The sequence below is a fragment of the Grus americana genome, chromosome 1 (genome assembly GCF_028858705.1).
Source record: "Grus americana isolate bGruAme1 chromosome 1, bGruAme1.mat, whole genome shotgun sequence".
NCBI lineage: Eukaryota > Metazoa > Chordata > Aves > Gruiformes > Gruidae > Grus > Grus americana.
This window is the reverse complement of record NC_072852.1, coordinates 126,172,426-126,189,027: the sequence shown is the minus strand read 5'-3', so window position 1 is coordinate 126,189,027 and position 16,602 is coordinate 126,172,426. Positions and strand designations below refer to the sequence as shown.

General features: G+C 35.3%; 1 protein-coding gene across 1 annotated transcript in view; it reads right to left on the bottom strand.

Annotated features, from left to right (window-relative positions):
- Positions 1-16,602, bottom strand: part of CFAP47 (cilia and flagella associated protein 47) — a 362,349-nt gene that overhangs the window by 214,142 nt on the left and 131,605 nt on the right. The window contains 3 exon segments of the mRNA XM_054819861.1: positions 8,591-8,677; positions 11,285-11,373; positions 11,986-12,148. Of these exon segments, the coding sequence (XP_054675836.1) occupies positions 8,591-8,677; positions 11,285-11,373; positions 11,986-12,148 (339 nt within the window).

The window sequence follows — 16,602 nt, the reverse complement described above, 5'->3', positions numbered from 1 at the left end:
TTATTATAAAACCAGAGTGACTTTATACCTAACCTAACCAAGCCCCAGGACAGCAGTATGTTTAAGAAATTTTACATGAAATCTACTTCTTTTGTTATTTAAGATAAGATATCCCTTTTTTAAACAAATTAGATCAGTAAAGCTAAGTAAAACATGGATTTTACACTAATCCTAATAAATGTTAAGAGTGATCCAAATTCAGTCCAGTAAGTGCAAGATCCAGATTTAAAGCATCAGGGGGAAAAAACAAACAAACAAACAAACAAACAAACAAACAAACAAACAAACAAAAAAACCACAACCAAAACTCAAAACATGGGAATCCCACAATTCTGTATACTCAGGATTCACAAACTGCAGCAAATCTATAGTACACAAATTATTTAAAACTTGTGATCCATGATTACCTGGTGTAAATCATTTCTCTTACTTATAGTGCTGATTTCCAAACAGACTGAATTTGGCATTTTACATTTGCCATTCTTAAAATCTTTGTCTTTTTAATATTGGAGTGGAAAATAATTACCTAAAATAGGTTTTTTCTAAAATATTCCTTAGATTTTTTCTTTTTCTCTTTTTTTTTTTACAAGAATTATTACACAAGAAAAAAAACACTTGAAATTTACTTTTGTACACATGGTTTACAACGTTTCTGCTCACAGAATAAATATAAACTAGGACATAATATTCCACAATTTTCAGTACAAAGACTAATTTTACTCTTGGCTCTTTGAGTAAGCATTGGGAATTTACACCACACAATAAGGAATTAGAGATGTAAAATCCCCATGTTAATATGTAGTTCATGGTCTTGCTAGGAAGCATTAAACCTCGTAAAAGAAGCTCTTCAAGCAATTTCTACTAAAAGTAATTCTCTTCCTGTTTCAGTTAAGTTAGTTCACATACAAGGTTCATTTCCACAAGGTCATAGCCTTGAAAAGAGGGAATGAGAAAGTCTGGGAACAGCAAAGCTTATTCCTCTGTACCCCTTTCACACCAAGGCTGCAGGAATGATCTATATTCACTAACAGTGCAGTTAATCATTCACAAGGAACCTAATGCAATCAAGGATTTGTCCAAGAAAGGAGTGAAGGGGATGAACCTTAACCTGAACATCTTAACCCTGTTCAAGACAATATTGCTTTTCAAGTGTATTTGAAAAGAACAGATACACTTGAAAAAACAACTTACAACAAAATCTTTGCTTATTCTCATCCTCCCAAAGCAAATTGTGCTTCTTACCATCATATTTCCTTGATATTACTTCATAGGTTTTTTTTCTATCTTTCTTCACAAACAATTTCTACCAGTGTTGACAGGAGTTAAGACTGTGCAGTTACATTTATGGAAGGAGAGTTTTATTTAATTTACAGCAAGCACAGAGCTCATAGATGCTCAAAACTATACTGTAATCTATCTCAAAAAAATACTGCAAGTAGAGTTTCAGCTCTAGACTCAGGTTTAATATTACCCACACATAAAAGTCATTCTCCCCTAGCAGTAAAATTTGATGAACCAGCTTACAGCAAACAATTATCACCTACAGCATTTGATAGCTATTGGGTCTCTCTTAAAATAAATAGTTAATCTTGCTGGGCTAAGAAAAAAATCACAACCTTAAATAAATGGACTTGTAAAATTCTCAGAATATGTTACCCTGGAGATTCATTTTAATGCCTATACTTAAAGACCATTTTTCAGAAAGGAAAATGATCTCTGAGATATGTGAGTACAACATACTATGTATTCTGTACTTACAAATAAGTCTTTCACATAAAAATACAAAAATACAAATTTTATATAAAATGTCATCTCAATGCTTTATCTTTGAATCAGAATGTCAAGTCGTGATTGCAAAAACAGAGACTATAGCAGAATCATTACAAAAATAAAGAATTGCTCAAAAGCTGCATGAAAAAATGGTAGCATAATAAGCATATTACATGGAAATACATTACACATTGAGAACATACAGAGTACAACATATTTCTTCACTGGAGTGAGATATACATTGAATAAGTCCTATTTTCAGAGTTGAATGACAGAGAAAGTCAATGCATTGATTTGACATGGTATTGAATGTCTCCTTCTGTAAATTTATTCTCACCCCAGTGAACAAAACACCTGCAGATAAGTGAAGGGAAAGGGAAATAAAACTGTATTATGGAAGACATGTACATCATGTCTCCTTCTTCCATAAAAAAAGAAGAAATAGCATCTCATGCAATAATAAAAACAAAACAAATACAGTTAGGATCAGGAAGGTATAAGAAGCATGGTTATACTCTCAGTCTGGCTCAATACATCCCCTTTCAATACACAGAGAAATAAGGAAATGGATTAGGTAGAATAGCTTAATGTTGCCATAAAATAAGTCTACACAGACAGTTTGCTGCACCTGGGTCAGGGCAGACCCCAATATCAATAGATACTGGGGGATTAATGCCTTGGGAGCAGTGCTGCGGAGGAGGACTTGGGGATATTGGCACACAAAAAATTAGGTATGATCTGGCAATGTGCGCTCACAGCCCAGAACCTGTCATGTCCTGGGCTGCATAAAAAGAAGCATGGCCAGCAGGTCAAGGGAGGTGATTCTGCCCCTCTACTCTGTTCTAGTGAGAATCCCCTGGAGTGCTGCATTCAGCTCTGGCATCTCCAGAACAAGACAGACATGGAGCTGTTGGAGTAGTCCAGAGGAGGGCCATGAGGATGATTAGAGGGCTGGAGCACCTCTCCTGTGAAGACTGGCTGAGAGAGTTGGGGTTGTTCAGCCTGGAGAAAAGAAGGCTCCGGGGAGACCTTATTCCGGCATTTTAGAGGGTTTATAAGATGGAGGAGACTTTATACCAAGGTCTGTAGTGATTGGACAAGGGGTAACAGTTTTAAACTAAAAGAGAGTAGATTTAGATTAGATATCAGGAAGAAATTTTTTACGACGAGGTGGTGAGACAAGGTAACAGGTTGTCCAGAGAAGCTGTGGATGTCCTATCATTTGAAGTGTTCAAGGCCAGGTTGGATGGGGCTTTGGGCAACCTACTCTAGTGGAGGGTGTCCCTGCTAATGGCAGGGGGGTTGAAACAAAATGATCTTTAAGGGTTTTTTCCAACCCAAACAATTCCATGATTCTATGGTATTAAGCCTACAGTAGTGTCCTATCACACCTTATGCACCAATATTCTTCTCCATATTAATATGGAAGTCTATTGTATGAAAAATAGCACTGCTGACGAACTCAAGACAAGCTCCAGCAACAAGCTTATGCATGTGCTGTGGAGACACAACGGCAAAGGATCAGCAGTCTACTTGTGAGACTAAGTACATTCTATCACACTGTGGAGCAGGTCTCTAAGTCTAATAACTCAAGTATTAGAAGTGATTCAGTTTAACAGGGGGAATGGTGACCAAGCAACTTCACAAACTGCCTCTCATTTGTTTTGGTTTTTGTTCAGAAAACAAACTTGTCCCTTCCAAAGCAAGGTTATTTTACTGTGCATTATATGAACAAAAAGTTCTGCAAGAATAAGTTACAGGTGAAGGTTGGTTTAGGAGGGGACCTCTCAATTGTTTGTTAAAAAGACCTGGTTGAGACAGAAAATGGCAGATGTGAATACTTCCAATTCTTTCTTGCCATGGTTTAGCCTAACCAGTTCAAACTTGTACTGCAAATTACTTACATACCTGTGTACCAGTGAGAAACAGTTTAGTAGCTGTCACCTCTGAGTTGCCATTTACCTCTTCCTGTATAGCACCATGTCCTGGTTTTGGCTGAGATAATTTTCTTTCCAGTAGCTGGTATAGTGCTGCATTTTGCATCACTTGTTTTTATTATTATTAATTATTATTATTATCATCATCATCATCACCACCACCATCACCATCTTCCTTTGTTATCCTATTAAACTGTCTATCTCAATCCACTAAGCTTTTTTCCATTCTTCTCCCCATCCCCTTCTGGGAGGGGGAGGGGTGAGTGGGCAGCTGCATGGTGCTCAGCTGCCAGCTGAGGCAAAACCACGACACAACACAGAGACTGAGTTTGCCATGTTATTAGGTGTGCCAAAAATCAAGATCAAAAGCAAATCATCTATGCAGTCAACATAGATAGTCTGCATACATCATCACGTCATCATAGCTATACATGTGCAATAGTGTGCCTTTACTCTTCAGTCCAGTGTCCAAACAAGCTAAAAACTCTATTTTCCATCCAACAGATTCTCAGAAAAGGAAAATTACTTTGCTTTCTGTATTTGGAGCAGAATTTACTAGACGATCTTTTAAGTCACTTCCAGTTCCAGATTTTATGTATTACTGAGTCAAAAAGAAAAACTAAATTGTGCCAGGCACCATGAGGAAATCTTAAATCCAAATAGCAGCAACTTCATCAATGAACTTTAGAAGACAGAAGCAAGCAAATGTTTTATTAGAGAGGGAGAAAGGATGCAAGGAACTGCTTATTAATGCACTGAAAATACTGAAACTTTTGAACGCAAAAATCACATCTAAGATATTGCCAGTTTCCACACTCCATAGGATAGTTTGTGATCTCAGAACAAAGACTAGGACAGAAAGTAAACCAGGAGCTGCCCAAAAGAGGTAGTATGGGTGACATAAATATAGATCAATTTCTAATTTCAAATATTAATCAGAATTGTGATGACTCCTGATAGTGTATTTCTAAACAATATTTTCTGAAACAACAGGTATTAATGCTGTATCTTATAGCCTATATTACACAGACACACAATGGAGCCTTTTAGATCTTCATTTGTTCTTTATCCTATCAGTAAATACAGGTATTCTGTTTAATGTAATTCCTTCCTTGACACATGAAACTGCTTAGAATAAAAAATATAAGAACAAAATTCAGAAAATTAAAAAAATTTTGAATTCCTGGTATTATCTCTGGTTAAAAAAATAAATAAATAAATTAACATTAAGATGCTATATACAATATTCTGCAAAGCTTGACTTGAAATTCATTAATTAATGGTTCCTTTGCTGTTTTAGAATGAGGTTTTACTGATGTAAAAATATTTATCCACATTCACGCTTTTTTGCAAATCAGTCTGTGCAATCATGAGCCATTCTTATGACTCATGGACACTGTAATGTATAATCTAAACTGCTTAGTTGTAGAATAGGACTATTAGTGAATCATTAGTATACCTTTACCACTTCCTAGTTTTACAGAAGGAAATCTATGAAGGAAAAGTTAGCTATTAAATGTAACCTTGAACTTTTACTGTCATTCAATACTTTTTTTTTTTTTTATATAGACATCAGTGAAAATACCAACATGCCTGAAAACTATTTATGGGTAGTTTTATATTAGAATTCCTGGGCCATGTGGCATGCAGCTCTCCACCTGGTTCCCCTTCTCCCACAGGGAGTAGACCATGCAGGCACATGTAGGCCAAGGATAATAACTGAAGTGTCAAGGGCTTGGAAAAGCATAGAAAAGTGCATAACTTGAAAAAATCCAGGCAAATGTATCACAGTATACTCAAAAGAAAAACTATGCCAACTGGGTGAAAGAAAAAACACTATCCTCACCAAACATCAGCTCCCCATGGACAAAGGGATCTTTGCCCACACCAATGAAAGGCACCCTGCCTCAGACACGGGCTACCGTTGGATTTTTTAGCTTAGATGGCACTGTGTCCCAGTGAGGATATAGTTTGTCTGGGCTCTAGCTTCAGACTGGGATATCTTTGCAGTCACAGTATGATGAGCCCATGCCACAATGACTAAAGGATTGGTCTCCTCTTTGGTATGAATGACATAATTTTGGGTGCCTGTGATACTGCCAGAGGGGAAAGGTGGTAGGTAAGAAGGCTACCTGCCAGGTAAATCTGGTTACAGTGAGGTTTAAAGTGGTGTGTCTGACACAGCTGGGGGCATAGTATGAGGACACAGAAGGAACTATGAGACTGAGGAGACCCACTTGCACCTGCACAGATGATTAAGTTGTTAGGATCAAAGCATGCAAATGACATCAATCACGTAGACACAAATACTTAGAGTATAAGCACCGATTTTATGGTAGTTTTATGCTTATGGAGCACTTAGAGCAATGGGCTCCCATTTTGTAGATGGCATTTTCTGGATTTATCAAAAGAATAAAAATGATTGCAAGTACAATCTTCTTACTGATCAGTTATGAATTGCACACATACTAATTTTTAACACAATATCAGATGTTTGTTATATTCCATTCAAGAAAAAAATCATCTTAAAAAGTGCACCTAAGTGGCTTCTATTACCACAGACAACAGAAAACTAAAATTTTAGCGAATCAATACTGAAGATTTCTAAAGACTTAAGATGCCCTCAAATCAATTTCAGTAAGAGTGAGGCCTGGATGTATGACTAAAATTACACTTTTCAGACTGGTTTATTTCCTACTGGTAAATTAAGCTGAAATATGCAGGATGATGAAAAATCCTTTTCTAATTCAACAGCTTCTGATACCTCTAAGTACAATATAAAAGTAAAATCTGCAGACATTGATGGAGTTACCAGAGTGGCTCTTTTTTCCTTTCTTTGTAAGAGGCCTTGGACAGTAGTTTTAGAAAATCACTGTTTTGTCCTCAAAGAATTTTTAGTAAGAGTTATACAGTTTGCCAGTTTATTTCGTCTCTTGCTTAAACTGGAGATGGAGCCCTTTACTCTGGCATATGTTAATGACATTTGAGTTCTAAATGTTATCAATTTACCTCATCAGAATTGATAGCATAGGAGATATGAGCATTGATTCTTTATTACATCCCATTTTGAATTACATTCAGAAAAGACCAAGTGTCTTTTTGGCAAAAAATATGAACAGAAGAAACATCTAATCAAAGCAGTCCAACATTTGTTTAGTAGGCTGAGGGTTTGAAGATCTTATCAGAGTAACTGATAGCTACCACCAGACTCTTTTTTTTTTTCTGCCGTGTATTACATGAAATAGTCATGGCTATTTCGCCTTGGAAACAGGTCTTCCTAAACATATCTGCAGCTTTTGGATGAAAATCATTCTGCTGATGTTGGCTGCACATTTCAAAACAAAAAAAAATCATTAATCACTGGAGGTTCACCTGTTGTAGCACAGCTGATAAGTGTAGCTTAGCTGTAAGTGCACAAAGCACACAGGACACTGACAATCAGTGCAGTCCACAGAACACAAATGGGGGACAGAATGGCATCGAATGCATTCACCTAAAATGCCTATGTAACGGTGTTCTGGTGGCTATAGTATTCTTTCTTGATAGTATTTCTGGGCTGGAGTGTTTTTCAAATGTATTGTGAGAGGGCTGCTGATGGTATATTTTCAAAGCTAGATCCTGCCTCTATGAGGAGAAACCTGACTAGTCACACTTTGGTTATCTTTCCTGTAAGCTGACTTCTTACTTCTGTTGGGGTTTTATCTGCTACTACTAATACTCTTCCAACTGATGATTACAAATACTGCTTTATGAAAAATAATTATAAAACATGGTTGAGTGACAGAAGACTAGAGAAATGGATGTCTCTAAATATATTGCCCGATATGTGAATGCAAAATCTATCATCAAAAAGACTTAGAATTAACACTTTCAGTCTATGACTTATTAATTGTTAATATCTGGCAAGTTCCAAAATTGTTTCAGATATTTGTGGTAATTCTTTCTTTGTGCTGGGCCACTTCTACAGTGCCACACATTTTTGTTCTCAAACCTTTTTGATTGTCTCTTTCTTCTTTAATCTTGACTCTCAGTGATTCTGATTTCTATCTCATCTCTTTAAAGATTTCTGCCCGTTTGTCTAAGGTTATTGGTATTTATCTCACTAACAATTAAAGAGTGAATGTAGAAATACCTTCCTTCAGACCATAAGTCTTATGCATAGATCTTTTTTTATATCTCTCCCTGACTCCCATTTCAATTACTCTGTTTTTTATTCCTTGCCATTTTATTATCTTTACCACACTTACTTTGAACTCTCCTTCTCCTTCCAGATTTCCTATGTTAGAAAATCTGTTCATTGTCAGTTAAGCAATAATGTCTAGATACAAAATTATATTAACTTATATCAATATATCTGCACTATTAACCTCTTATTCTATTTTTTGCATCTCCAGGAGCCTACTGAACCTGTAACATTTCACACTTCAGTACAATCAGAATTCTATAGACTGCCTATTTATTAATAAAAATTTGACCTTACTGTTGCACCTTCAAATATTTCTACCTTCTTTATTCCAAAAATCAGAATTAATCCTATTGTAGTGAACTGGAACTAGTTTTCAGAATTTCGGTCACCTAAGTCACCATGGTGGACCCTATCCCAGCATGAGTAGTTCTCTTCTCAGTCCTACTTTCTCTAACATTTTTTCCAAATGGCATATTACACCCATTTTTATCTTTTACACCATATTAATATTTTCTCCACTGTTTGAGTAAATTATCGGTAAAGTGGTTTTAAAATGTTACATAATTCTACAATATTTCCATGTCCTAACCTATAATTCTTTACAACAGGTATACACATAGCTATAAAAAAAGATGTAATACTAACAGAATTGTACAATTTAATATATTATAATTAGCAATTGCCATTTAGAACTCACCTGAACGTTTGCTCTTGCTTTTCTTGCCTGGCTTGATATAATTCTTCTGGCTGTGTTAAATAACTTGTGGATTCCAGCAAAATGACCCTGGAGTGTGGCAAGTACACATAATCACCACATTTTTAACTTGCAGAATGAAGACAAAACTCAGTTTATTCTAACCTTTAAATGAAAACCTGTTAAAGAAGCTTATTATTTTTGATTGGGGATACTTTAAAAGAACTCTAAAAAAAAGCTTTAAATTGATTTTTAAAAAACTATTTAATAATTTATTAATTCTTCTTTATTAAATAACTTAAAACATTTTGCACAATTAAGGCATGTAATTTTTAAAGTTCATGTGAGCATGCAAAATCTTGAGACATTTATTCAAGGAATAACGGCAAATATCATAAACTACTACCTTATCAATACCATAGGTTGATTTGTAAACAAAGGGATGGTCTACAGCCATGTCATGACATGCAGAGCAATTTTTAATTTTCTTTTCAAAAAAATTTAAAAAAAAGAAAAAATTGAAACCAGAAAAATACTTGTTTCAATATTAAAACAAATTATATATATACTTTAATTGGAAATAATTTTCCGACATATAATTTATACTATGATCTGTACTAAATTAAATGATTGAATAATTGAGTCATTTACATTTGAATAAAAAAGCTCAGGTAGATTTATTTTGGTTTTGTGAATAATTAATCTATTAAGATGATAGAGTAAATTGTGATTTCCCTGACAAACCACAAGCAACTGCTTCAGTTTAGTTTTTCCTAGAAGATTCTGATCTTCTTTCCCTTTATGTACATTAAATTGTGCATACATTATTTCCATTCTAGGTATTGGATAACCCATTGACCTGCTGCTAGTCATTAGTCCAGAATTAGTTTTAGGTATCATTGTAAAATTTGTGTTACATGGCACCAGCACACATAATTCATCCATTTTAAATCAGACTTCTGCATTTTCTCTGCACTCACAGACAGTAAAAACAGAAGGAAAATTACAGACTACATAGTAAAAATACAGAAACCAATGTCAACCAGCTTAGTACTAGCTGTGGATCTGAATTCAAACTTTTCAATAGAGTTACGATCATTTACATAAACAGTAGTTGATTCTCTGCCCAAGCATTTAATCTGCCATTAAAAAAGACCATTACTTACTATAGTATCCTATGTTACAGAAAAATTTTCTATTCTTGGGAGAGAAATAGCTACAGTATTTCGCAAAGAAATGTAATGGATAATTTTAAAAGTATTCAACCAATTTTTCTTAATGAAGTATAAGCATTCAGTAATCTTTAAAATATATACCTATACATAAGTATTAAAAGCTAGGAACTGTAAAAACCAGAAAACATTATTTAGTTGATAGAATGGGTACAATCTAACAAACAGCCAAATGCTAGGCAAGGACTAGTTTAGGGTGCAGAATTTACAGCTTTTGGAACTATCTGACATTTGCTATATATTTGACAGGAGGTCAAAGAGACACTCATATTTTTAATTTGTCCTTTTCTTAAATTGTACTACATTATACACCTAGTTTTAAGATTTTCAGCCCAGTTTTCTGCAAAAGTGCTACTTTCTTAGTATCGCAAGCGTATTTCCTAGAGTTATGTGCTACTGAGCTATGCACCCCCTGATGGTACACTAGATGGTTCAAAACCCTGGGAGCATGATACAAAGAATCTTTTATTTTAGATTACTGGTTCAAATGTTGTCCAAATTGATAATTACTTCAATTAGCTGTCAAGTAGCTTTTGAATGATATATATAAAATTAAATTACTTCATCACATTTAATCTATATTTTCCAAGAGAGTTATCCACATCATAGAACTGATTACAGGCAGCCTCACTGACCAAACAGGGACTTTAAAAAAAAGACTGAAGCTAAATAAACTCCTGTGATTCCCACACAGAAGGCTTATGCCAGAGTACATTGCTGGAGCAGTAGAAACAATCCTGTTACAGATTGCTATACCAAACCTATTCTGTGGATGAATGAAAAATTTAATTTGCAGCCTATGCAACATGTATATGAAACAGATCAGTAAAACAAGCTAAAAATGTTATGGAAAATAGTTCTTGTAAATAAATGAATGACGTGAACCAATATTTAGCTCTATAGACTAAAGACAAAATGTGGAGTCAGATCACATAAACAGATTTTAAAGGGGCACAGTACTCTCTTTCTTCCGTATTAAGCAAAGTAACATTTATAACTCTGGAGTTGTTACATCTATGATGAATACAAAATGAAAAATTAGATTAACTGATAGTGATGCAAGCCCTGAGGCAAAAGCATGTTTTTTTCTTTTGCATGCTTAATAATTTACACAGCAGGATAAAGCAGATTGGGGAAAAAATAACCAACTATTAATTAACATGGTTTGTTTCTCTTTGGAATACTGCTGGACCTCAGCCAAACGCAAAAATACAAGTAAGGTTCATGAACTCCATTTGATTAAAACTCTAGCTTTATTGCGTACACTGAGATGGATTCCAATTAAGGCTTATTTATATTCTTTATTCATTATGATAGTTTCTACTTCATAGTGCTTGTAACAATTTTGGTAATGTAAATCCCTATAATTTAACCTCAAGATTTTGCATTTTTAAGAAGAAAATCATGGAAAAGAGTTGATAAAACAGTGTGATCATTATAGATTTATCTTTACAGCATTGTTTACCTGAATGTGCCATCATATCTGAAGGGATTAGTAACATTTAGGATAACTTTCTTCAGCTCATAACATGGTGATTTGCATTTTAATATATCCTAAAAAAGAGCAAAAATTTGTATCAATATGAAAAAGTTGCAAAACTACTTTCATGTATAATACATAAACAAACAGGAAGATATTACAAAGAACAGAACCATGTATTTGACCATCGGTGACTACAAAATTAACATAATTTAAACGCTAGCTTTTGCTGCCAGTAAAGAACTGTTAAAGCCTATTTGTTTTTAAACATGCATTAAACTTCACCATATTTTACATGCTCTTCAAAAGGATAGCACAGGGCCAAGCATCAAGCTAACTTTTTGCCTTCTTATCTTTCTATGTCCTCTATTTTCCTCTCTTGTCCCAGCCTTCCTTTGTAACATCAGTGTCTATTGCTATGGTATAGAGAGAGTCATGGGGGAAAAAAGAGAATCACATGAACACCATCTAAGTTCAGAAGAGGATCTATCCAGATCTGCTCAATGAATGTTTGATAATAAATGCTGGAACACATGCCAATCTCTGCTGTGACTATTTCTGGGATACATTTAAAATCTAAAGGCTGTCTAAAGTTAAAAATCACAAATAAACCTAGCAACATCCAAGTTTGCTGTCCATCCACACGTGACAACTGAAATCACTAGGCTGAAGGGGCATATAGATACCTCCGCAGAGGGGTTTCCAAAAGCATTCATATGCTGAAAGGGCTCCAGATTTATTTTCAGAGCAATCAGTGCAAAATTTTTAAATTTATTCAAGATCTAAGTGTGATTTATATCCTTAGGCATCTGAGAGATTCCTCTAGGCTTTTCTCTGCATCTACATAGGCTAATATTGGAAATGTGAAAATTCATAGGTCAAAGGCTAATGCTGATAGCAACTCACATTTTTATTCTTACCTCAGTTCACTTTTGTTTGAGACAACATACAAATGAACAATATTTTTTGTGACAATATTAATCACACACACAAACTTACAGCAGGCTCAATATGCTTGACTTCAGATTTCAGAGAGAATGTCAGTGTGGCACCATCTATTCCACCCACACTCTTTGAGATCAATAGCAACACTGCTTCAGCAGGGCGCAGAAAACGACTAGTGAATTCCACACTTATAGTTGTTTGTCTCCTAGGCAAAATAATAATAATAATAATAATAATAATAATAATAATAATAATAATGTCATTTTTTTCTTCTGAATTACTTTGTTGTAGTTCAATTTTCTACCTAAGTGTACCTTAAAACATTCTAATAAAAGAACTATATGGATAGAAAAAGAACAATACTGAGTCCTTATTGCTTTTTATGACCTCAGCATGTAGCTTAATTTTTCTTCCCACACACACTAGCACAGGAAGTTCTCTTACCTTATAGTATTACCCTAACTTAACAACTGATTTACTTTATGCTCCCCTATTTGAATAGGTTTTTGTCAATTAAACAGTCAGACATCCTGTTATACATGTTGTGAGGCAGATCTAGATGTTCTTAATCAAATCCTCATTGAAGATTGAGAAAGAAATTAACAAAAATCCCTTCAGATTAATTAATAAAGCTGAGTAATTAAGAGGTGAAAAAACCAAATTTCTCTCATACAAGCAACAGCTCACATCTCTGATGGAAAACTGGAGACAGAGAGACCACATGGAATGAAAACTCAGGCTAGGTAAGAGTTAAGTTTAGACTTGATTTGCTTTAGTTCTACATGTAAGCAAGATCAGTAAGAAAAGTTTAGTGGCTGAAGCTTGCACTTTGAAGCTCTCATAATCACTGATTTTGAGATTAAGGTCTTTGGCTGGCATGAAGGTCAGAAAAATTATAGTGTATAGGATTGTTCTAAAAGCAAGAGAACTGTAGAATCTAAACATATTCTGCCTTTCTACGCATATGACGAGAGCAGAGAAAGATTTCTCTAAACAGAAAAAGACCTATATTTTTGGAGATGCAAGTAGACTATCTCAAAATACATAACAAAAAGTCAGCTGACTGGTTTATACTTTCACTGTAATGCCATTCTATGTAGTTAAAGAAATTTTAAAATTTAACCTCCAACAAACTGTATGAAAGATGGCAGAAAGAAAATAACCTATAATAAAATCTTGACATTTCTTAATTTGTGCAAGCTGATATTACTTAAATAAGAATTCAAAGACATTCTTAAAATATAGGAAAAGGTTATATTTATAAAGTGCAAATGTTAGTTCTCTTTCTGGAAGAGATAGCATATACTAAAGTCAAAAAGAAGCCTCTCCCCAACCCAGATCAGCCTTCCCCGTTAATTAATAGGAACTGTGCAGCCTAAAATAAAAGTATTGAAATAGAGGACAGAGGGAAATTATGTGTGATTTATTGGTCTTCTGCCAACTGGGAATTCTAAAGCAGAGGCAATCAGCTAACAGTGGTATGTGAAATATGCCTATTATGTATTGTATGTATATATACTTACACAAGTGGTGAAATAGAGGACTTGTAATAGCAATCAGCATACCATGTCTTCGATGGAATCATATTAATTTATATTTGGTCCACAACTTCCCTAATAACAGCTATTTTTTCAAGTGAAGTCAATGCACACATCTCTTTATGTAAGTTCAGCAATCACAATGATGGCAGAAGTTCTACAAAGTTAGTTTTCTAGGAGTAGTGTCAGGATTTGTCCCTGGATGACAGCTGCTGTAGGAAACTTTCTGGGAGGTTCTTTACCTCATTCTTATAATGGACCAGGGGAAAAAAGAATATTATCTACATATATATAGCATTCTTACTTAAAACTGCCTTGTGACCTGAGAACTGGATGGTGATAAATAGAACACCAATATCTTCAAAAAAAATTTGGGGAAGATCAGGAGAATAACAGACCTTCAAGCCTCAAATCTATACCATGCAATATAGTAGAAACAATTATAAAACATAAAAGAATAGGATAAGTATAAATGATATCTACTACAAACAAGATCTACATAAATGAGATCTAACTGGCAGGAGTTAACATCTGTAAACTGTAGTCCTGCCTTATAAACCTAGGGGAGTTCATTAAAGGAGTTCAACAAGACCATGATGAAGGGTGCTTTAATTCTTCTGTTTCTAACGAAGTCCCTTTCTATAGACTTATGAGGAAACTAGCAGACAGGAAAGAAGGAACGAAAGAAGGAAGGAAACATAATGTAGGAACTAGGAAGGTCATTAATGGAGTCCTCAAGGGTCTGTGACAACTAGAAAGTAAGAAAATTTACTGATGTTCTAAGCTGTTTCTGGTTGTAAGGGCAAAGACCGACAGTTCAAAGATTGCGGGACCTTATGAGACAACAAAATGACAAGGAAATTCAGCATACATAGATGTAAAGAGATGCACACAGGGAAAGCAGTGTTAGGAATAATTATAAAACAGACAACATAGATCACCATTAGGCCACCAGATCCTATCCAAAGGGCTCAAACTTTAATTACTGTTTACACCTCATCACCTCAAAAAAGGATATAGCAGAATTGTAAAAAGCTCACCAAACTCAGAAAGGATGATTATAGGTAATAGAATTAACTGAGCATGATCTCTAGGCTTAATACCTAGGATAAAGGAGTATGATTTTGCCCTGAGTTCTTCCTAACACCAAAAGTCTCAGGATCACAGTTCTGACAATCAGTGATGAAATCCTGGAAGTTCTGAAAACCTGGCTCTTACAGCTTTCTTGTTCCTGCTGCAGGGCCCCCGGACATCACCATTTTTGACAGTGAAGAGTTGCTAAGTCCCCCAGAGTTTGAGGCTCCTAAGCCACCCAAGCCACCCTGCCATTCAAAACATCCTGAAAAATGTATCCTGGGACTGCAGACTCTCAGAGAAGTATACTGCCTGAGACATCCACTCCCAAAGCCACTTTAAGAACCAAGGAGTCTACTCTGCTCTCGTAACAAATAAGAATGACAGAGAAATGGAGCATATGGAACATCGTGCCTGATCTTTGCACTCTGGCTTATGCAATAGCAGACAAATCTGATTTGAATTGTCAATTGCTGCCTTCTGTGGTAAAGCCAGTATCAGGAAAAACACAAATTTGCTTAGTTTTTTTCTCTATTCATCTGTGTTGTGGTCAATGCAAAGTGAGGGAAAATTCAGATCATGCAATTGTTCTATAAACTTGTTCATTCTCCTATTATTATAAGTAGCTCCAACCACATCCACTTCAGTTGATAAACTGTAGGTGTCAAAGATTCTTAATTTCTTTATCAGCTCAGTGTGTACCATCTTTCAAAAAAAGCAAGCAATCAAATTATCTCTCTTCTATTTGTAATACTTCAGTGTAACAAAAGAAAGATAAAAAGTTGTTTGGAGGGATCAAATATGCAGAATTTAAGGCCAACAGAAATCATTAGGTAACACAATCCCAAGTAGTTATACATCGCAGACCATTACGTGCAACCCAATCATACTTCAATTGCTTCTGATAACTGCCATTTGTCAGAAACATTTTTCTGAGAAAGCACCCCATATTATCTGGGGCAGACAGCTGGATTAAATAACTTTCTGAGGTCACTTCCTGTATTATTTTCAATGTTCTGTGATTTGCAAAACTCCTACAGTTAAAGAATTTGTCATTCAGATAGTTTCTTCCCATCAATAGCTAATGACCTTTACTACTTCCAGGTTGAATTTTTACAACTCCAGCTTCAAGCTGTTGTTCTTATAAAACATTTTGTTCTATATTGTTTACAGTTAAACACGTCCCTTTCCCAGCAAGGTAGTTTTAAATATTGATCAAGTCATCTTCATTATTTCTCCTGTTAAGATACCCAGACTGAGTAACTTATAGGCACGTCTACACCACATAAGAGAGATTAGAACCATTTATGCTATTACTGTTGTGAACTGCAAGTCTATATGGCACAGTGCAGCTCCCTGGAGAGTGGGAATCTCAGATCAAAGTTTAATTACATTATATGCAAGATCTGACACTCAGCTACACTGTGAATGTTCTGATACATCCCAAAAGCCAGAGCAAAATGACAGTATAGTCTTCAGAAGACTTCCTTGATGTTCAGTTGCTTAGGATTAAAGCCAGTTTCATCTTGGCCAATTGATATAAACTACTCATTCTTGGCAGATATTGGGTGTAGGTGGCAACATTTTGGTAGCAGGGGGCTATAGGGTCAGCCCCTGTCAGAAAAGACCAGGAGCTGCCCTGTGCAGGACACAGATAGTTCCAGCTGCCTCCACAATGGAGCCACCACAGGACACAGCTGAGTCCATCAGCCAACTTTGTAGCACCTCTGCGAAAACATATTTAAG